The sequence below is a fragment of the Moschus berezovskii genome, chromosome 19 (genome assembly GCF_049115385.1).
Source record: "Moschus berezovskii isolate FMDL1 chromosome 19, NW_MosBer_1.0, whole genome shotgun sequence".
Lineage (NCBI taxonomy): Eukaryota > Metazoa > Chordata > Mammalia > Artiodactyla > Moschidae > Moschus > Moschus berezovskii.
In genome coordinates, this window is record NC_142478.1 from 43542072 (window position 1) to 43565977 (window position 23906).

General features: G+C 46.6%; 1 protein-coding gene across 3 annotated transcripts in view; it reads right to left on the bottom strand.

Moving 5' to 3' along the window:
* The window catches only part of FNIP2 (folliculin interacting protein 2), a 121209-nt gene that overhangs the window by 96420 nt on the left and 883 nt on the right, over positions 1-23906 (bottom strand). Inside the window, exon 1 of one of the 3 annotated variants that reach the window (XM_055405711.2) lies at positions 23559-23903. The exons of 1 other annotated variant lie outside the window; for it this stretch is intronic. In XM_055405711.2, coding sequence (XP_055261686.2) covers positions 23559-23662 — 104 coding nt within the window. In that variant the 5' untranslated portion in view covers positions 23663-23903. Of the gene's footprint in view, positions 1-23558; positions 23904-23906 lie in introns of those variants that run through there. One more of the 3 variants, XM_055405714.2, reaches the window with a different exon arrangement.

Below are 23906 nucleotides of genomic sequence, written 5' to 3' on the forward strand. Positions count from 1 at the left end.
CCGAGTCCGAGACACCGGGCATTTGGAAGGCCAGGCTCATGCGGGAACCTCTCAGCCCATCAGAGGAAGCCATTCACCCCACCCCTCGCAAGAGAACTGAGAGCAGCTGGTACCTCTGTCCGAACCACAGTGTGCCCGCCCCCGGCCTCCACCCAGACGGTCACAGGACGAGGGAACTGGGAACTGCGGGCCGTGGGTGCTGGGCGACCGTGAAGGAAACTGGTAGTGTGAGCTCAGCCTGCTCTGCAGAAGATGGGGCACCCTGTGACCCTGTCCACACTCACTCACCACCCTCCTCCACTCCCTTCCCTGAATATAACCCATAAACCTGGCTGGTTTTGGCTCCCCATCCCGTGCAGGTGCAAAGGGGGCGGGGCTTGTAAACCAGAACGGCACACCTGTCTATTTGGGGAAAACCAGTCACTCACCAGACACCGGCAGCAGCCTCTGCACACCCACGTCTACACCCAGACTTTCCAGTTTCCCCATCTCGTCTCAGAGCACATGGAGTCTCAGGGAATGAGCACACAGCCACACGCCTGGGCACTGTTCTCACCACCCCTGCCCAGCTGGGGCTCTGCCTCCTCTGGCAGCCTTGCGTTTGCCCTGCAGTTTCCCAGGAGCCTGTGCCTGTAGCCCTGTCCTTACAGCTACCCCGTCCCTGAGGCCTGCCCTTGGACGATGGCATCTTCCAGGGTCTCCCTGTACAAGTCCAATTTGGGCTTTGCTCTTTTATCCTTCAAGCCCTGCAAAGCCATGGCTCTGACTCCACCTCATCAGTCCAACTCATTCTAGAATCTGGGGCCCATTTTCCACCTCTCAGTGTGGGAGATCGGCCATTCGTGGTGCCTGAGCTCTATACAGGCTCCACAAAGACGGAATCAGTTAATGATGAACGGTTGATTTTAGGAGAAATACAGGGTTAGGTGTCTGCAAACCTCTGGCCACAAGATTTTCATCAACTGATTAGTACTGAACCTTACTTTACGTGTGTTTCTGCTATTTAATAAATACTGTTGCTTCATTAACACTGAACCCACAGCCGATAGTACCAGAGCTTGCACCTGCGCGCAGCTCACCTAACACAGTTTTTCCATTAGGCACATCACAGCTGTCCTGCCTGAGGACTTGAAACAGTGCTCAGGCACAATGCACCTGGACCATTTCGAACAGCAACATCACCAATGAAAAGCACAAAACTGCAAAGGAAAAAAACCCCACCTGGACTCTCTTGACTGCACACTTCATGTGTCTGCAGTACGAGAGCAGGCAGGAAAGGCAAGCACTGCTTCATTTGCCCTCAGCAGGGAACACGCACACCGGGCGGCTGCAGAATTCTGCCAACCTGCCTGTGTCCCCAGACAACCACTAAGCCCTGACCTGAAGGCTATAAACAAGTTTTGGTGAGCATGCGAGCCTGCACACATGGAATCCAAGAGCGATGAGGAGCAACGGTGCTGGTACCCGGTGTAGTTCCCATGGCCACCCCTCTGCTCCCCACAAGCTCCAGAGGCAGCTCGTGTCTCAGTCCTCCGTGCGTCCCGGAGACTAGCCGGGTGCAGGATGAATACTTGTTAACCAGAGCCCAGCCCACACTCACCTGTGCCTCCTCCACTGGAAGGAAAAGACTGGAAGGCCCTGCTGTCTGGGTCTCAGTGTCTTCTGTCACCTGCTCAGGCCCATCAGAACCCCCCACCCAGCCACACACAGCTTTCATCACATGCAGCATTTATGTGTAAGGCAGCCAGAGGGAAGGGAGGTGACAGACATTCGCAGCCCTCACTCCACACAGCGTGGGATGGGGGCGGGTGGCACACAGAGTGCGAAGGTCACTAGCGAGGGCATGTGCCAGGTGGGGCCAGGAGGCCTGGTGCCCCGTGAACCCATGGGAGGCAGTGACCTTCCAAAAGCATTTCCTGCATCTGAATCGTCACGAGCTACAACTAGTAAAATTCCTCGTATCGCAAACTCACCAACACAAGAACTCCTTACAGGCTCTCAATGGGAAAGAAACATCTGAGGCCTGGGGTACCTGGGGGTCCTAAAAAGTAAACCAAGGTTAGGGAGGGGACTGGAAGCAACACAGCCTGAGGGGCTGGGGAGAAACCACAAAGTCCGGCAGAAAACGCCACATCCCAGTCCACTGCCGTGGCCCACCTAATGCTCACCCCCACCCCGTCCAGCCCCAAGTCAGGTCTACAGGGAACTATCCATAGTGAACGCATTCAAATCATGAGAACTTGGCTTTTACTTTTAGACAATCATCCGCAGATAAGATGGAAGGACAACAAAAATTTAAAAATTATGAGCTCAAGCATCAAAATGACTTATATACATTCAGTATCTAACTCTCCAAATGGAAAGATAAAAAACCAAAAAAAGTGCTAAAAAGAAAAAACCACTTGAAAAATGAAGAAACCTACCAAGCTTAGAGACCTTGGGTCATGTAAGAGTTGTTAACTGGGCGCTTCTGTGAGGCCCCAGCCTCTGCTCTCTGACACACTGTGAATTCCTGTTACACCTGTTACAACAGAACCTGCGAAATAAACAGCTTGAGGGCAGGATGTTCCTCATTCACTCCTGTGCTCTAACCGGTCACCGTACCTGAAATACGGAAGACAAGGAGCAGACGTGAAGCTTGCTCCTGAGTTAACTTTCAGAGTTTGGAACACACACAGAGGCATCATCGTACAGGGTGGTCAGGGCACCTGCCATCCTGCAAAACCCAGGTCACCCTAGAATATACCCATTATTTTGATAAACGTATGAACTAGCTGTTTTTCATAACAGAATAGCATCTTTAACATGTTAACTATGTGGAAATGACTTCTGAGTGGTAAGAGCCTGCTGTTTCTGTCTCTCTCTCTCACACACACACACACACACACAGAGGCTCTAGTGATTGCTACACATCCCACCTTGCTTTCTGTGGAAAGAACCAGGCCCCCGTATGAACAAACTATAAGCAGTGCACACGCACCGGATGCCTCCACAGGACGGTGCAGTGCGTGGCCCACAGCTGAAGCTGACTATTACCACCGCTCCACCAGGGCAGAGCAGGTGGAGGAAGGCTGGAACCTGTCCTCCAAGTGACTGCCCTGGAAGCCCTGTCTGGAGTCAGTCCTTGCTGTTCACCACTGAGCCTTGAAGAGCCAACATATCTTACAGCAATGAATCATGGGCCAGATCTCCAACGGCCTTGAACAAAGGAATCATGGCAGCCCAGCGAGCCCCTGCCTCCTCCTAAGAAAGGCTCTCTGTGCACCGAGAACACCAGTGGGGCTGCCAGGGCGAACCATCACCATCACCACCCCTGGAGCTGAAAACGCTTCTCTCCCGTTACTTCCATCCAGAAACTCTTTTCCTTCTTGCATAAGTTTTCCCTCTGCACTGCTTTTATTGCTGACTTAAGTCAAGTGGCTTCCAGGCTATACGAGCACCCGACAGCCGACAGAAGCTGAATACGGGAAACCCTGAAAGTTGGACAGGGCGGCCATGACCCCGTGAGGGACATCCAGTCCTGATGCTTCTCTCAGACCTCACTGTAACCTTGGCTTCGAGGGCATAGCCCCTCTCCCGGAGGCCTGTCCGTGTGCACTACCTCTTTCTCAGGGAGCAGGGGCCCAAAACCACAAAGTCCCAAGCCCGGAAGCTCAAAAGCATCCCAGGCCCAACCAGGACCTGATCTTTTCTATCATTTCTCTCCTCATCCAAAGCTACCAATAAATGCTAAGATGATCTTCACAAAACGGAAGGAAAGCTGAGGTCAAAGGCATTAAACAACAGGGCTGTTGCTTATTTATTGATTTCGTGAGGGCCTACGAAAGTACAAATGCGCTGGGTACTGTCCTCCCCACCCCGCCGCAGCCACACAAAGGGCATGAACCAACCAGGGGTGCAGCATGTCCCCTCGACCCTGTGGGGTCACGGCAGAATCTGGCACAGGAAACCACACCCCAACGGGATGGGGTGCTGAGCGCGGTGACGGGCATGACGTGGCGGGGCTGTGCTGTCCCCTGGGGTGGTGGTCAGAGCACTTACCAGGGACCAGGCATGGCTCTCACCCTGCAAGGGCAGCCCCATCTGAGCCTCATGGCCGCGCCAAGAAGCGGTCGTGCTGGTCCCACCGGGCCAGCAAGGAAACAGCAGCCCAGCACAGCAAGGCTCAGGAAAGCACCAAGACCACACAGCTGTGTGGCGGTGACAGCATCGATGCCACAGAGCCGAAGTCGGGCTGCGGAGCCCACGGCCGCTCCTGCCCTGCACTGGGCAGGAGCCCGCGGCTGAGAGGTGGAGGCAGGAAGCCAGGTCCGCCCAAGGAGAGCTTTACAAAGAGAACACCCGAAAGTGCTGGAGGAACCGAGACAGGTTCACTCTAACTGGGGTAAGAAGGGTGGGACCAAGGGGACAGTGAGGAGAAGCGGGCCCAGCCCAGCCACACCCAGAAAACCAGGCATGAATCTGAAGAGTCACACGTTAACAGCTTGGAGCCCCTCAATACCAGGAAAGAGCACACGTCTCATGTTCAAAGATACACAAAAGAACACCTACTCAAGATAATTAAAAAACATAAAATGCATTTTAGTTACAAATTCCTAACAATTTTTAACAAGTGCAAAGCAAGGGAACTGCTACAAACAAATGCTGGAGAGGGTATGGAGAGAAGGGAACCCTCCTACACGGCTGGTGGGAATGTAAACTGGAGCAGCCACTGTGGAGGACAGTACGTAGGTTCCTTAAAAAATTAAAAGACGGATCTGCCGTCTATTCCCACTTCTAATCCTACTCCTGGGCATATATCCAGAGAAAATCAAAATTCAGAAAGACACATGCACCACAATGTTCACAGCAGCACTAATTACAACAGCCAGGACATGGAAATAACCTAAATGTCTATCAACAGCGGACCGGATAAAGAAGATATGGTACATATACACAATGGAATATTGCTCAGCCATAAAAAGAATTAAAGAATGCCATTTGTGACATGGGTGGACCTAGAATTGATCATATTAAGTGAAGTCAGACAGAGAAAGACAAACATCATATGATACTGCTTACACTTGGAATTTAAAGAAATGATACAAATGAACTTATTCACAGAACAGAAACAGACTCACAGACATAGAAAACAATCTTATGGTTACCAGAGGGGAAGTGGGGGAGGGACAGATTAGGAGTTTGGAATGAATGTATACACACTGCTGCTGCTGCTCAGTCACTTCAGTCGTGTCCGACTCTGTGTGACCCCATAGACGACCTCCTACCAGGCTCCCCCGTCCCTGGGATTCTCCAGGCAAGAACACTGGAGTGGGTTGCCATTTCCTTCTCCAATGCCTAAAAGGGAAAAGTGAAAGTGAAGTCGCTCAGTTGTGTCTGACTCTTAGCGACCCCATGGACTGCAGCCTACCAGGCTCCACCATCCATGGGATTTTCCAAGCAAGAGTACTGGAATGGGGTGCCATTGCCTTCTCCAGACTACTATACATAAAACAGTTAATCAACAAGGACCTACTATATAACACAGAGAACTCCGCCCAATACTCTATAAACACCTGTAAGGGAAAAGAATCTGGGAAAGAATAGATACACGTATATATATAACCGAGTCACTTTGCTGTACACCTGAAACTAACACAATATTGTATATTAACTACACTCCACTATAAAATAAAAATAAAAATAAAAAACCAAGGGACCTGGCCAAACTTGTAGGGATAATAACTGGCCGTGGCACGATACAGGAGCCCAGAGATCAGTGTCCCCAACCTGGCTCACCCTGCACAGGCACCCACTTCCTAGTCCAGGGGATCCATGTCCTGTTCTGTGAAATTCATGTGACCACTTTGGAAAATAAAATCCACATAAATGTGAACTATTACAATTAAGTCCATCATCAATGATCCTTTCTCTGAAACACTGGTCTTCAACAGTCAACAGCACATTTAACCAATACTCACCTTTCTCTCAGCATGATTTTTAGAAAAGAAATCCACGAGGGAAACTGGTTTATGTCTTGATGTGATTCCTAACTGCAGTATCCTAACCCTCCAGTGCAGCCTGTTACTATTCTGAAACCATCACCACTACATTTCCTGGGCTAAACATGTCTTTCTTAGTCTTTGCCAAGGAGGAGAGATGATTCCATTAACAGGACCTCATGGCGGGACTTTCTCAACATCATCGAAGCACAAGCTGCTGCAATCCCCAAAGGGCTCCCGCCCCTGGGCATCTGGACCACAGGTGCCTCTGCCTCAGGTGCATAGATCAAATCACAGATGGAGATAAAAGTGACCTTAGGGCCCTGAAAAGCAGTACTCAGAAAATAATCTTTCCCCCTCGGGCCTCCTGTCCCCATACCCCACGAAGAAATCACCTCATCTGAATTAATTAATATGGCAAATTAAGGATATAGCATTAGGGGGAGGAAACCATAAAAAGTCAAAAGGAGAAGTGAAGCCCTGAAGATCAAAACTGCAACTCCTCTGATGCTGGGTAACTTGTCACCAGGAGACAGGGGGCAATATTCTCATGGAATAAAGGCTGCAGAGGGTGACTATTGGAGCTTCCTCCCAAACTATGTTCTTTGGGAAATTAAAGCCACATTACCATATTTAAAATAAATATCCACAGGGAATTTGCTGTATGTCTCAGAAAGCTCAAATCCAGTGCTCTGCGACAACCAAGAGGGGAGGGATGGGGTGGGAAGTGGGAGCAAGCTTCAAGAGGGACAGGACATATGTATACCTGTGACTGATTAATGCTGATGGATGGCAGAAACCAACACAATACTATAAAGCAATTATCCTTCAATTATAAATTTTAAAATTGCAAAAAGAACTTAAAAACCATTGCCAACTCTCAACACCATATGAAAGCAGCCACAATTTATGGGTGAAATACATAACTCTCAAGTCCCAGGCACCCACTGACATCCAAAAAATTCAAATGGGAGGAACAGACATCTGAGAGACCCCTGAAGTTGTAAGTGTATGTCATCCATGCACAAGTAAACTTAGGTGGCTTCTTTTTTTAAACTATGACATGAGAAACCAAAACAAGCCTTCATTTATTCATCCGACTATGAATCACCATTAACATTTTCACCAGATGAACTGCAGGTATCTGGTCACTCATTTTTAACGAGGATAAAACAGCGTGAAGCCAGTAGAATATTTATCTTGGACAGAGAGCTGGATTAGGACCAGAAAATAGAAGGGATAAGCAAACATTTCTCTGGAAAGAGAAGTGTAAACAGTGTGGTCTTTTCAGTGATGGGTGGAGAGTGAACTCAACCTCTTCGTGGCTGATCTAGAGAGAGACAGCCAGGGACAGGGCCACGTGTTGACAGCACTAGACATTTTCCTGCTGAAAATGTCCAACAAAAGGGAACACACACTAAGCTCTTTCAGGTTCTCTGAACATCAGATAAGTATATGAGTTTCAGTTTGAGCAAAGGTCTGGTCAGTTTAGGGAATGACGGCGTTCAAGCTATTTTGATGACAAACCCAAGCTGTCAAAAAAAAAAGTATCTTCTTAACAGAATACATCATACATTTCTTGGTGATGAACCTCAGAAATCTAAGCTGGGACTAGTATAGAAAAAGATAAAATGGTCTGTAGAAAAGAGTCTCTACTGGAAAGAAAGAAGAGAAGGGGGTAAACATAGACACACACAGGATAAACACGCTTACTGGTTAAATTCTGCAGGGAAGCACGGGGAGATGTCCTTAAAAGCTTTAAAGAGGCAAGTTTATGCACAGAAAGGAACTTCCATAGAATGGCTCATAAATTTATATTCCTCTAAGTAGTAATACTAGCTAAAAAAAGCCAGGCTTGACTAAGTATATTTAAACGTTGACTGAGCTCCAATCAGCGTCCTCAGTTCTGTGCTATGCGCTACAGGGACATATGACGTTCCCTGCACGCAAGGTATAATCTGGTCATGTCTGGTTAATTAGAAAACCAGCTGGTAGAATGTTGTCAGTGGCATAAAGACCAAACAAAGAAACAGCAAGTGCAGGGGCTGGGGGGAGGGGTGTGCCCACTTGGGGCTCAGCAAAACTGTCAAGGAAGCATTTGAACTGGGTCGGGAAGAGCAAACAGAATTTGGACAAAAGTAATTTTGAGGGAGGGACTAGTAAGTGTAAAGTCTTATGACGTAGCATGGTGACTACAGTTCACGCTGTATTGCCTATTTGAAAGTTGCTAAGAAAATAGGTCCTGTAAGTTCTCATGATAAGAAAAAAACATTTCTGTGACTACATGAGCTGACAGATGTTAACTACCCTTACTGCGACTGCCTCAAAATATTCATAAACATCAAATCACCATGTACACCGGAAACTAACAAAATGTTGTATACCAATTATACCTCAATTTTTTTCACAGCTTTTTAATTTTTTGGCCATGAGGCATGTGGGATCTTAGTTCCCTGACCAGGAATCGAACCTACACCTCTTGCATTGGAAGCATGGAGCCTTAACTACAGGACTATGAAGGAAGTTCCTCAATGTTTTTAATTACAAAAAAAAGAAAGAAGAGAAGTCTTAGAGAGATGTAGACTTCCCAGGCCCCTTTGGCAAATACTGGCCTAAAATATCCCCTGACAATCACTGTCTCCTGAGCATCATGACTGGGGTATCCAGCTGCACCTCAACTTCATGTGCAAAACAAACATACACACTCCTTTTTTCAAGTCATTTCTCCGCTTGCATTAATTATGCTACCACTTGCCCGGGTTACTTAGGCTCAAACCCTACACGTAATATTATATGTTACTCCTTTTTAAGATTACTTAGTGATGGACAGGGAGGCCTGGCGTGCTGTGATTCATGGGGTTGCGGAGAGTCGGACACGACTGAGCGACTGAACTGAACTGAACTCTGACAATTCCCTGTCCCTTTCACATCGTCTCCCTTTTCCTCTGAAACATGCCTCAAGCACATTCCTCCATGCATACCAGTCAGGTCCCCCTGGAAACTACGTGCAGAGAACGCAGTGCAAGACAGATAAGCCCATAATTACTTGCAAACTTTGATGCCTGATCTCAGCCTCAAATCCTGGGAAGCTGGACTAGGCCAGGCTTGGAACCACACAGGAGCTGATGGAGAAACCCAGCTGTGCGGATCTCAGGGCCTAAACCAAAGTAGGTCAGCGACCTCTTCCTCTGACCCCAAAAGGCCATGTAGGAATTAATCTGATGGTGAGGAAAGACCCTCAATGAGAATGTGAGCCAGTAAAAAAAACAAAAAACTATGAAGCCTGCTTGTCCCAGTGCTCAGGGCAGAGGTGGTCAAGGTCCCACAGCTCAGCTGTTTCTAGGATGAGAAGAAAAGGTGAATCTTCTGAGCAGCAGGGGGATAACTGACAGTTTAACAATACTTTGGATTTGTTCAGATGGGGAGGAGCAATCCTGTTATTTTATCCTCAAGGATAACTGTGCCCACCCCCATCCCCATCCCCAACAGTACCTCTGAGTCCTGGAACCCAAGGGCTCTGCACACAAAGGTTTCTAAAACATGGGGAGAGAGCAAAGGTCTAACACAGGACAGACAGCAAGACTTCCCTCCAGGATGCTACCTACGCCAGTCTGCTGATTGGGCCATGACAATCCTGATAATCCAGTGCTCATTTCGACATAAGAACCTTGCTGTTAAAACAGCTACCAAACATGCTAGCGGTCAAGGCAAGCTTCAGACAACTCACGTGGCTACCGCTGTGTTAAACACAATATTGACTTTTATGGTCCAGGCAGTAAACTCCATTCTCGCTGCAGCAATCGGAGCAGCGGGCGGTCATCAGCCGTGAGAACAAAGTCCAGCACCACCTGGCTGGGAAGGAGGTGGCTTGGAAGAAGGCAGGCAGGATGCTGAACAGGCTGTGAACTGTGGGTGGGCTGCATCTCCAGGCACCAGGTAGCCTGTAACAGTGGCAGCTGGAGGAGGCAGAGGGCGCGGGTTTTTGAAACTAAGATCCCCACCACCTCCACCACCACTGCAATTAGGGTCAGTACTTAGCGCTTCAGTTAGGTGAGATTACAGACAACTGGAAGCTTTCCCTTTGTCTAGTTTCTGAGACAAATGCCTCTCTTTCCCCTGGTCCATCCCTTTTCTGCTTGTAAAATTCTAACTCATGTTCAAATGCAATCTCATCTCCTTGGCACAGATCTGCAATTTTAGGAAACTGTTCAGCTCTTCACAAAACTTGGAAAACCACTTAGGGAAAAAAAAGGAACTCCTGGGCTATGCAAAGAGATACCCGGGAGTGGGAGGGGAGGGGAGAAGGCAGAGCACAGAGGATTTTAAGACCATGAAAATACCCTGCATGATGTTACAACGATGGAAACGTGTCATGACACATTTGTCCAAACTCACAGAGCACACAACACCAAGAATGAACCTGAAAGTTAACTAAGGGCTTTGTGATGATGGTGTGTGGAAGGAGGGTGGCCCTTGGTGAAAAAAAAAAAAAGTACCACTCGGGTAAAGGGGAAAGCTCTGGACCTTCCTCTCAGTTTTACTGTAAACCTAAAACTGCTCTTAAAAAAGTCTTTACTTTAAAAGGGGGACGGTGTGGCTCCGATTGTCTTGTGGTTAAGAATCTGCCTGCCAGTATAGAGGACATGGGTGTGATCCTTGGTCCACAAAGATCCCACATACTGTGGGGCAACTAAGCCCACGCACCCTGAAGCCCATGCTCCTCCTCAACAAAGCAGCCACCATGGTGAGACGTCCACACGCCAAAATAGAGCAGTCCCCGGTCCCAGCTGCTTTTCTGCAACTACAGAAAGCCCATAAGAAGCAATGAAGACCCAAGCACAGCCAAAAATAAACAAATAAATCTTTTATAAAAAAATGTGAGTAACAGATTCTTAGGAGTTTAAAAAAAGAGAGAGTGAACTCTCTACACGTACGGATTCTGCCACGAGCTGGGAGGGGAACCATAAAGGGGAACCATGACAATACCAGCTTGTGTCCATTTTGTTCTTCCCTTCAGAGACGAAAAGCCTGGGGTAGGGGATGTGGGGGAGACTAAGGAATACCACACACAGTAAAACTGCACTGATCTGGATCCGGCACCAACCCTGCTCACACCTGCAGGGGCCCCCCCAGTGCTTTCGGGGAAGGAACACCACCTCCTGATGAAGACAGGCCACCTGCCACTTCCCCACAGTCTGGACATCACCCAGAGTCAGGATTAACACAGGGAAGAAGCTGGAGGAGCTGGAAGCAGCAGCAGACAACACGGGACTCTGAGTGTGACAAGACCTGCTGTGAATGGAAGACCTGACAGATGCTAAGTGTTGTGCAGCAGGTGGAACTGACGTGTACTCTCTAGTCCTCGGGACCCTGCAAGAAAAGCCATTTTATATTTATTTTACCGAAGAAAAAACCAAGACAGGTGTGCCCTACGATATAAGTGGGGGGAGCTGGCTTTGAACTCAAGAATACAAATCCACAATGGATTCCCTACTTTTTCTATTAACCCTCCAAGTACAGATTGAGGACCCCCACTTATTCTTTGGGGCCACTGAAATTTAAAACTGAACATGTATATAATGCTTGTAAGGCCTTGTACATTCTGGCCAGTGGATCCTGCCTCCTGGAAGCACTCTAACTTCAAAGAATCTGGTCCATTCACTAACCCAGGAACATGCCGAGGCGACGCACCTTCAGCCTCTCCAGCGGAGTCCTACCCCTCAGGTCTTAACTCCTGGGTGAAGTTGCCTCTAAGCAGCCAGAGTAAAGAGCCCTCAGTCCTTTCTGCCATCTGAACAGGACAGTACACTTGGTCCTGCTCTACTAACTGCTCTGTACCACCAGTTAGCTTTTAAATTTGGTATCTATCATTGCACAGTTAAATGGGAAGCTCCCTAGAAATATTAGACCACACACTTCCTTATAAACCTCTTCAGTTCAGTTCAGTTGCTCAGTCGTGTCTGACTCTTTGCGACCCCATGAATCACAGCACGCCTCTTAGGAACTTCAAATGTTAACCTGTAGAGAAGGAATACAGACCATGTACTGAATTGAGTTTTAAATCCCCAGGGCCACTAGTTAACTAGACATTGATCTCCAGCAAGCCTTGGTTTTTATCTGTAAATTACTACAACTTTATATTTACAAATTAGCTAATAAAATGCCCACCGTCAAAGGGTAACTGCAAGAGGATGTAAGCAAAGACCAGGCAGCATGGTGCCTACTGCACAGAAAATGGTCCCTCCTCCACAGACACTGGGGGCTCCTCTAACACTCTGGAGAAGCAGCTACTTACAGGCGTCTTAAAAGACTGCAGACACACCACTTACACGGATAGTCCATAGTTAATGAGGTTTAGAATACAAAAACATATTTTTAAAACCACAAATGGCTATTTGCATTATAAAAGAATTTTTCTCAATTTTTATTTATTGCCCATACTATTTTATAGTAGTAAAGGAATTTTTTAAAAAGAATATTTACCTACAAGGTCATTACCCAATCACATCAACTCTTGTGTTTTTCTGTTTTTTTTCTAGTCTTTGGTCATACATTTATGTATTTCAGTAATATATTCATATTGTAGGAACCAACTGATTTTGAGATTTTTATTTACCATATCTAATATCTGATTATAATAATGCTATGCTATTAATTGTAATATTTTATATATTTATATAAGCATATCATTATTTATGTATATTATATAGCATGTTATAATCAACATGATATATATTATTTTATATATTTGTTGATATATTAAATATGCATTAATATATTTTACATATTGTATTAAAATAATTATATTAATAAAGTCCCCATAATCATTTAATCATCATATAATATCCTATGAAGCTAACATCATAATTTAGCTACTTTATAGCTGTTAGACAACTATCATAATTCTTTTCAGATTTTTATCATTATAAGAATCATGCTTAAAGAACATCTCCAGGTACGAAAGTTTTTTTTGGTTTTTCTTTTTAACACCTCCACGCAGAGAACATTTTTCTTTTAAAATCATTCGGGCCCCAAAGCACAAGCTAGACAGGGGGTCAATAACTCCCAGGTAGAAGGTACAGTCCACCCACGAGCACGTTTCTTCAGGGCACTTTCAATCACTTCCACTAGACAGCCGCTCTAGTGTCACACACAGTTCCATGGCTAGGAGCGTAGGCAGCTGCAGCATCTCCGGAGAATGATTTGGCAGAAATTCCACCCTAGATCCTAACCCTAGAAAGATACTTGAGCTTCTGCATAAACATCTTCTGACCAGGACGTTCACCGTCTCTAATAAAAAAGACAGACTGAAAACAATCTAAACATTCATCAATAGAGGGCTGTGTACTCGACTGCCCGCTAAAAGTACCCGAGTAGGGTGTTCATAAAGACAGACCATAGACAGCCAGGGTTAATGACACTGGAATCTCAGAGAATGGTCTGGGCATTTACATCTTTCTGGGGCCCTGTAATGCCCAGCCAGCCTGGAGAACCACTGGGTTAAATAAAGTCTTCTATGTGCATTCAGTCAGCGGAAACTAGGCAGGCATTACCGACATGCTGGACGGTGTGTACAGCAACTACCATTTCTGTGAATGAAAGATGATGTTTTCTCTTGCGTCTGCACAGAATATTTCCAGAAGGATAAACTAAAAGCAACTGGTATAATAAGGGTAGCCTGGACTTCCCTGGTGGCTCAGTGGTAAAGAACCCATCTGCCATGGGTTCTTTACCCATGACACGGGTGTGATTCCTGGTCTGGGAAGATTCTGCATGCCAAGCACCAGCTAAACCCACGTGCCACAGCTACTGAGCCTGTGCAACTAGAGCCCAGGAATCCGCACACACTGAGCCCGCATGCTGCAACTACTGAATCCAGAGCACGCCGGAGCCCGTGCTCTGCCACAAGAAAAGTCACCACAATGAGAAGCCCACACACTATAATGAAGAGTAGCCCCTGCTTGCTACAACTAGAGAAAACCCATGCTGCAACAAACACCCAGCACAGCCAAAAATAAAAAGAAATAAAAGTATAAAAAATAATAAGGGTAGCTTTTGGAAATAATAAGGGTAGCCTTTGGAAACAGAGATTAGGGGTGTGAAGTGAGAATCTTGTATTTCAATGTATACCATTTTATACTGTTTGATTTTTAATCAGGTGCATTTAAAAGTTAACCTTGAACACAATCGTAATTTAATCTGTGAGCTGTTTCTCAGGAGCTCGTGGCACTAAGTGGCACACAGTGTTCCAGGTCAGGGTGTTCCTAGGGTCTCCACGGGGCCCTGCACACACGGAAGGGACCAGGCAGCTTTCCCGGCCCTCTGCGGGCTTGTGCGGCCCTGGCAACCAGTGCACCAGCCTAAAGCAAACAGCACTGCCTGCTAAGCCAGGGAAATGTTTGCTCGTGGCTTCCCTCCCCACTCACCGAGGCCATCGCCAATAACATATCAGTCTGGGCCATCTCTTCCTAAAGGGCATGCCAGGTTTATAAACCCATTTTAAATGGGTTTTTCAGCTGGAAACAACATGCATGGAATGCAAAGATGCCATCTTTTTTCCTAAAGCACTTACTTCCTGCAGCCTGCAGACACCATCTCTGAGGATTCAGAATACCAACAGTGTTTTTAGAATTAAGTTCCCCAGTGGCTCAGTGGTAAAGAATCCACCTGCAATGCAGAAGGCACAGGAGACTCAGGTTCCATCCCTGGGTTGGGGAGACCCCTTGGAGGAAGGGATGGCAACCCACTCCAGTATTTTTGCCTGGAGAATCCCAGGGACAGAGGGTCCTGGTGGGCTATAGTCCACAGGTTCACAAAGAGTCAGACACGACTGAAGTGACTGAGCACACGTGCTGTATCTTCTGTTTGAAAGAGCCACTTAGCTAATTTCATTCTATAATATATTTCAGTTTTACTAAGCCACACAAAAATTTAATAATGCTAAATAGCATAGAACAGTTTTATTGTAAACAGTTTGCTAGTAATTTCACAGGTTTACAGGTATTATTAAATACTTTTCCTATAGGCTGCTTTCAACAGCTATGAAGTTTCATAACTAAGTCTCAGATGTATTATTTAAATGTCATTTTGATCATTTTATTTACTTGTTTTTAGTTTTGGCTGCACTGGGTCTTCGTTGCTACACGGACTTTCACTCGTTGTGGTGAGTGTTGCACAGTGGTGACTGTGCTCTAGTGGCAGCGTGTGGGCTTACTGTCAAGGCTTCTCTTTTGTGGAGCATGGGCTCCAGGGCGCACAGGCTTCAGCAGTTGTGGGCTCTAGAGCGCAGGCTCAACAGCTGTGGTGCATAGGCTTAGCTGCTCCGTGGCACGTGGGATCTTCCCAGATCCAGGATCAAACCCATGTCTCTTGCATTGGCTGGCAGATTCTTTATCACTGAGCCACCAGTGAAGTCCCTTAAGTGTCTTTTGTATGTTTCTTTTTTAAGGAGAGGGCACGTTCCTTTAGAGTATTTATTTACCTCATTATTTTTATGTCAGAAAAAGAATTCATTCATATTAATGGAAAGAAGGAAACTGCATTGTCTATAACAAGAGTCCTTTGACAAATGACGAAACGCATATCAGAATGATCAAGAAAAAAACATAGTATATTAAGAGATCAGGTTCTGGAATTCCAGAGAATCTTTACGGATCATCTGCTTGCAAAATTCTCATTCATTCATTCCTCTAACAAGCATTTAAGTACAACTTCCTGCCAAGCCCTGCAAGAAGCACTACAACTACGACAGGTGGGCTAGGGTCGGAAGAATTCCCGTATCTAACCACAACATGGCTGTTTTCTGGTTTCATGCAGTGACTCAAATGTATGCTTAAATTGGCTAAATGACATTTTTGGTACTATTTCTCAATCCTGTTTTAGACTAGAACTTGTGTAAATGAGGATAGTCAAATAAGAGCTAGATGAAATCAAACACACTAAAGTCTTCCCATTCCTCCAAAGGTTTCAACCATACGACAGAAGAAAATGCTCAATTTTCTGGGTACACCAGGGAAAGATAGTTGGCAATCTGAAGTAAGTGTAAGGTGTTAAAGGCAGAACTGATTAGACTGGTGATTTTGCTGCTTCTTCCTAACACGTCCTAAAGCAACACCTGTTTCATCTCTGAGGAATATGCAGGTTAATGTCTAACTTGTCTCCAGCTTGTGAAGAAACACAGTTGCCATGACAACTGAACAAAAAGTTTAGTGAGCAAAATTCACCAGTGAAATGCAAAAATCCAAATTCCATCTAACTGACATATGTGTACTTGTAAGCAAATGCTAGTTTTCTGTTTGTTAAACCATCAAAATAAATGAAAATATGTTCTGTGAAAAGTTCCATGGATACAACATTTAAACACACACATTCTTGTCAGAGTAGGTCACAAATAAAATGAAACAGTGATTGTTTGACAAGTAAATCTTAGCAGTGTAGCATTTAGCATTACAGGGTCTCGAGTACACTTTCTTCAAGGGAAACCAGATACTTCTAAAGTTAGTATATTTCTTGGGTTGTGCTAAATTGTCAAGTAAATTCATGTATATGTTCCATTTCTACTGATATCCATTACTGATATCCCCAATTTCCCGGATCTAATGTCTAATGATCTGAGGTTGAACTGATGTAATAATAATAGAAATAAAGTGTACAATAAATGTAATGAGCTTGAATCATCCCCAAACCATCCTATACTCCCCTGGTCTGTGGAAAAACTGTCTTCTACGAATCCCATCCCTGGTGTCAAAAAGGTTGGGGACTGCTGGATTACACAATGTAACCTAGGGTATATTCAAATAAATGGACTATCAATTTCCCTAGAAAAATCCCTCTATCATCAACACCCCGTTTACTTAGGTTGTCCACATGTGATGGATGCGTGGTTACGTTATTAATATCCAACATACAACTATCCTCACTATAGAAACTAGGCTGAGGTTCCCACCAGAAATGCAGGTTTCCCCTCAACCCCCATCACTTCCAGAGGATGAATTTCTACTGTCCCAGTGACCGCTCTGTATGAACTGGTGGTCATTTTCAAGTAGATATCCATGAATAATCAGACACTAGTGGTCACTGATTTAAAGGTGTAATACCTCAAATACATAAATGCTCTTATATGATGATGAAAATGTATTAAGTGTGGTGATAAAACCATCTTCATAAAGCAGGTACCTATCTCTTCATAACACATCACTGGGTGCAAATTCCAGAGCATGATCTACATATGAAGCAAGATTCAGGGAATAACTAGAAAAATATTCCAAACGTTATCTATGAATGAAAAGAACATAGTTAAAGAGAGAGAAACATGATCGCGGGGGACCCAGACTCACACTAATACTGAAAACTTACGTAACAGAAAGCACCTGTCATCTAACACATACCCAAAACATCAGAGTATTAATGGCTGCGTTTATTGCACTTAATATATTGTGTTATTTTGGCACAAACATAAAGTGCAATAAGAAAAACAGCATGATGTGTGAGATGGCACATTGTCCTTCCCAGGAGTCCATCACAGAGGCAGCTGGACACTTCTTGCTGAACACAGAGGGACGGCAGCCCACCCCCTTGCACCCCCATGCTGCCCCCACCAGCACATGCTGCAAAAGAGTGTCTGTGGGCCTGAGCGGTGAGTCATGGATGTTCCACTTGCAGACGGGGTGGGGCTGAGGGAAGTCACCATTACATGCCCAGTTAGCTGGAAAAGTCCATCCTGTTTTTCCTCTTTTACATAATAATCATTTCTCACAAACCTGAGATAAGGAGAACACTTGGTAAGTAGGAACTCACCAGATATTTCAGCATTCTTATCCACAAAGGGAAAGACTCACTTTTACAGCCAAGGACCGTGATCTCATGGTGCAGGCCTGATCGTTCATGCCAGCAAGGGACTTGGACAATCAGGATAAAACATGTGTTCTTTTGTGCCCACACCAAGAAAAACAGTGTCTGGGGAAATCGCACAGCACCAGTTCTCAAATCAGATTCACCCACCAGGAGTTCACACCAACAGCCAGATCATCTCAGGAGCACAAGGACAGTATTTTACTACTTCCTTTGCCAAGGAAAAACAACTGCAGGCGCTTCCTCAGGCTGATCTGATGGGCAGACCATGGGAAACACAACCCAAATCCATGGGGGCAGAAATCAGCCCCTCTTTAGCTCTATCCTCTGTGCTTTAAAAGACCGTGTGCCTGGCCCATCTCTCGAGACCACCTGCTAAATCAAATGACAACATATAACACGACTAAACTGAACTGAACACGACCAATTCACATTCAGAACTTAAAATTGTAATACGTCTCTCAGCTTTAAAAACATCCAATTCCAGCCCCTTAAACTTACTCAAGCTTCCCCCAAATCTAAAAAGTTGTGTTACCTTTTTCCAAACACACTTCAAATAAATCTTAGTTAGATCTCTCTTGATGCAGGTGATCACCTGGGGACCTGGCTGCAGCTCCTGAGCCCTGGTGGACACCATGCTGGCTGACGTTGGGGGAGGCAGGAACCTTGCCCCACTAGCAAAAACTGTACACACAAATATCGCCTTCGATTATCAACTTCACCAATTAAACTGGCATCCTAAGGATCATCAAGAACTTAGGTGTTAAGTACATTAAAACTCACAGCATATTACTCTTAATAACAGGAACTACCAGTTATTTTAGCAAAGACGAGAAAATCTATAAAGACTTTTTATCCAAATTGGGTTTCTCAGCAAATCTTACACTTAATCCCTACCTCACAATGGAAAATACCCCAGAGCCTACTTAACATTTAAAATAACTTAAATCACAGAAGTAACACAAATCCATTAGCACAAAACCCAAAATACCAACCAAATATAAAACAGAGAAGAATCAAATAAAAATTCCACCCACTGGTTGACCACTGCTGTTAAAATCCTGGTGGCAGGGCTGCTCACCCTCTTCCCACGTGTGTGGTCCCACACCAACCTTCAATATCATTCACAAGTTTATATTGCTTTTACTTTTTCTAGAGAATACCTTTGCATGTGTACATACACATACATGTACACATATAAATACACGTGTACATGTGTTCATAGAGTAAAACAATAAAGACTTGGCAGCTGCAGAGTGCCATCCGCCATCCAGTTGTATCACTTCACCTAACAAATTTTTCCTTTCCACTTAAATAACATTTTATTCTTGATAGGAAAAACTTGCAAATAATTCTGAAAAACACACCACACTCCTAAAGCCAGTCCTGACCGCCCAGTCACCTTCATCCAGGTCTGATGAGGGTCTTCGCACTCCTCTGAAAATTCAATCTGTTTCATGACCAACACCATCGAGGTAAAAAAGAGAAGTAATAACAAGTTGCTTCAACTCGGTCTCAAGTACCCCAACTAAGGAAAGGAGAAATCAGCCTCTGAAAAACAGTTGTTTTTGTAAAGCCTCAATATGAGTGATACTGATGAGTTAAGAGGCCCTTGGTAATACTTAGAATCATTCTGTTCTGCATTTTACTCTTTTCACAAAATTTTCAAATATATTACCTCCCTATTGCAACCTTATTACACAGGAAGGGCGCAATTACCTTACTGACAAATGTCAAAAGCCGAGGCCCAGAGAAAGGGAGAGACACAGGGGTCCCCATGCACACAGGGTGGCACAAAGCAGGATGAAACCGATGACCTCCTTGACTGGTCCTCCAAGCGATTTGAGCGGAACCCACCATATGAGCTGGACTCTGACCCCCAATTCTTAACACCCTCCAGGGCCCAGCTCAGGGCCAGGTGATGTGGTGGGGTGGGTATACAGATGAATCACATGATTTATGTGTCACGTGTCTTACTAAAAAGATCTTAAAAAATGTGGTGTAGTGGAGCTATCTATGTTTTTTCCAGAATATTCCTCCCTTACCCCAGGAAAATCTCATTAGATGCTAGCGCCCTGGGAGCTGGCGGGCGGGCAGGGGGAAGCCCTCCTGCTAGAGGGAAGAGTAACTCCTGGCCAGGCCCTCAGTCACAGTGAGGATGAGAACAGTGAGTCCTCAGTGAGGTACTTAACGCAAGAGTGTGCTCCTTATCAGCATCTGAATTATCTTCCTGTTACAGTTTCCAGTGTGTTCTCTGCTGCTGATGCATGTCGGTATAGGACCTGCTGTCCTTAGATGTCCTACCCCGGTATGTACAGGTGGAACTCAAAGTCACACACCCAGGAGCTAAGCATCAGAACCTCTCAGATAACGATAAGTGGATTAAATTATACCAACCCTGGAGCAGGTGACTTAAACGTGGAAGAGGTGGATTAGCATGAAGTAGGCAATGTGACCTCAAATATTCAGGACTGGAGGGGTGTGGGGTGGGGTCTCTTCCCAGCACTTCCACAGACAGCGGCCAAGCGGCTGAGACGCTCTCTTGACCCCTCAAGTCCCAGGGGACACACATGCTTACTTCATCTGCTGCTGCCAAGTCACTTCAGTCGTGTCCAACTCTGTGTGACCCCATAGACGGAAGCACACCAGGCTCCCCCGTCCCTGGGATTCTCCAGGCGAGAATACTGGAGTGGGTTGCCATTTCCTTCTCCATTACTTCATCTACCTGGTCCCAAATAAGACACTGGATAACCCATGATCTTTTCCTCCTCCATCTTGCACACACATCTGAGGTGGAAACTGGTCCACTAATTTACCAGAAACAATTAAAAAAAAGATAAAATTTCAAACTTGAACCAGACATGCAAGAAGTTGGTGGACACATCTTGGCTTTTAAAAGTTCCTAAAATGAACATGCTGACCTGAGATGCAAGGCAACCAGGAACCCAATTCTATTTCTTATTTGAGCTTCCAGACACATAACCTCATTTTGTTCTAATTTATCCTTCTGGAAAAAATTCAAAAGCATGTGTGTGTGAGAATTAGTTAAAAGTGAAAGCAAAAAAGAAGAATTCTTTCAAATTTCAAGACCATAATGCAACTTTATAACTTTAAATGGAGCTTACACTTCACAAAAACCATAATCATAATTCCTTCTCTCAAACATAGATTCAATCTCTTCTGATTCTTTTCCTGTTTTCCTAGCAAGCTCTTTCCTCAAAGTTATGAAAAGGGCTTCCTGTCAAGATCCTCAAAGAAATACATGTAAGAAGGAATCTCAAATGTGATGATTGTTTGCAGGTGGAACCCCAGGAAGTACAAAGACCTGAAAAAGACCTGCAAGGTAAGCTACTTACCCTGGTCCTCAAAGTTCCTCTCTAATAAATTCCAGAGAACTGGAAGGACATAAAGACGGGTGGGAAGTCAGGGACGTGGCGAGGCCCAGGGTTAATAGAGCACTATCCAGAGCAAGACCACGGAGGAGTGGGGAAAAGTTTAAAATAACTAGCGGAAGTCCATCACTGCAAGAAGGCATAGAAAACCTCCAAAACAAAAATATGCATATAAACTTTTTACTTAGGTTTTCCCCCAAATATATAGGAATCTAAGCTACAAAACTGCCCCCAAACCCCACCTGAATCTTCCTTTCCTTCTCAAGATCTACAAGTTATCTCCTGTAATTAAATGCACTGAAAAATACTAAATTCACATTAGGTGTGCTAGAGTTTTAAGGTAAGGTTTACACCTTACCTTCTGGAAATCCATATAACTACAGAGCCCCTAAGGGCAGCTCATCGCCTGTCTGAGGTACCCGTTCCCCTGAAAGCACAATCCAGCTCCTATTTGGTTAAACCTCATACAGAGCAGGAGGGGGACATTTTCCAGGAGGCTTTTCCAGGACGGCTTCACAGCATCTGAGAGTTAAGTCAGGTGAGAAAGCAGGAGGAAAGACTTGCCCAGGCGCCCCGGGTCAATGTGACGTGTCATGGTTGATTTGCCCTCATCTTCCTGAGTCTTTACTTCACGTTTCCAAGGTGAGCCCACAGCAGACACACTGCTGAAGGGTCCTGCGATCACACATTTACCTCGAAAACATACAGAAAATCCTAAAGCAGTCAACAAAGACAAAACCCATAACCAGTCCTTGGCCCAATTTTTTGTTCTTCACTAGACACTGACAGGAAGTCAGAACACTATACTGAAAACGTTCCCACTAAGTTAGAATCAGTTTCCCTAATATGGCCAGGGCCTAAATATAGACACAGTATTTTTTGGTTCAAAATGCACTCCATTGCAGTTGTGGATGGAGGGAAACACTGGTGGGCAAGTGAGCAGAGAGCATGGCAAACCATGGCCAGGAATTTGGGGCTCTCACACCCTAGACAAGGACTGCTCAAGCAAAGACAGCTGTAACTCATGCCCTGTTCCCTCCAGGCTTTGTCCCCCCCCCACCAAGTCTGGGTTACTGGGAAGAAGAGAAGAAATTACACACCCTGAGCCTGAAGTAATTCTACCGTTCCCAGAAGCAACAGAGCATCACTAGGACCCACAGCAGTGAAAGGGGTAGAATGCCCTACTAGAATTGTAACGATTCAGTTCACCTGCAGAACACAGCAGAATTTAACCAAGGTGTGTCAAGTCTTCACAATCTACCTTCCAAAAACAGCACACACCGACACACACACCACAGACGCTAAATGCTGGTAATACTAACATAACTGCAACCAGGGGCTTTGTGTGCTTTCAGTGAGTGGAATTTAAGAAAAGCAAAATCTAGAGCATAAAACTTAGTCCAAAATGTATTCAAAGTTTCTTTTAAAAGGCTTCTTACACTAGGTCTAGACCTGGTGCACAAAGAGGAAGACTTTAAACTCTTTTTGCAAGACATTTTAGCCGAAAGTGTCACAATTGGAAATAGATGCTCACTAAAATACTTGCTGGAAAACAACAGTTACGGGGAAAGAAATGAATTTCTCAACGTAAGCGTGCTGAAAGGCAATATAAGAAGGCCTCTTTTAAAAGAGCCCTTGAAAGCAGACGAGCCTAGAGATTTCAGACTGGACTGTCTGGTCACACAGCTCGGGTGAAATGCAAGTTCAGACACCAGACAAGCTGCTCGGTTCTCTGCGACTTTACGTCTGCCCGGCTGTAAAATGGGAATTACGGTCGCAGCCGCAGGACGAGGTTGTCGGGGAAACGTCCCAGAGAAATCAACCTAAGGTACCCAAGCTGCCAGCGCGCCCCCCGGGCGAGCGGCGCGTCTCCGGGGGCGCGTGTAGGGAGGGCAGGTCCGAGCACGCACGCCCCAGCTTTGTGGGCCCGCCTCCCTCGGCCACTTCCTAGAGCATCTCGGGCCCCGCACACGCCACGCGCCGCCGGCCCCCCACGGCGGGGAAACGACACGCTCCCATCCACGCGTCGGCGAACCGGCCCCCGGGCCAGGGAGGAGGAGGGCGCCGCGCTGGTGCCGCCGCGCGCTTCCAAGTTCAGAGCAGAGTCGCGGACACAATAGGGCTGAAGCGGCGCCCCGGCCGCCAGCGCGGCCCCCAGACCCCCGGGCGGCACCCTGGGAGCCCCGGCAAGCGCGGGCGGGAAGCGGGCCCGTGACCGCGCCGACCGGGGCCCGCAGAGCCAGGGGCGGGGGCTCCGGGGCCGGCGGCGGCGGCTGGGAGACCCCGGCCCCTTTCCCTTTCCCCCGCCCCCCGCCCGCTGGCCCCGGCCCCTCACCTGAAGGCCGGCCCCTCCCGGGGCGCCCGGCCCGGGGCAGCCGCCGCCGCGGAGCCGCCGCCGCCCTTCCTGTTGAAGAGCCTCTGCAGCAGGGTCGGGGCCATGGCGCTGCGGCTCCGCTGCGGCTGCGGCTCCGCGGCCTCGGCCCGGCTCAGCGCGCGGCCGGGGGCGGCGGCGGCGGGGCCATCGCGGCGCGGGGAGCTGCGCTCGGCGCCGGGACCGCCGGCCGGTCATATGACGGGGCTGGCCCGCCGCCGCCGCGCGCTGACAGTTCTCCCCGCGGGAGGAGCCGCCGCCGGCGCGGGAGGAGCGCGGGAGGAGCGCGGCCGCCGCGCGGCCGCCATTGGC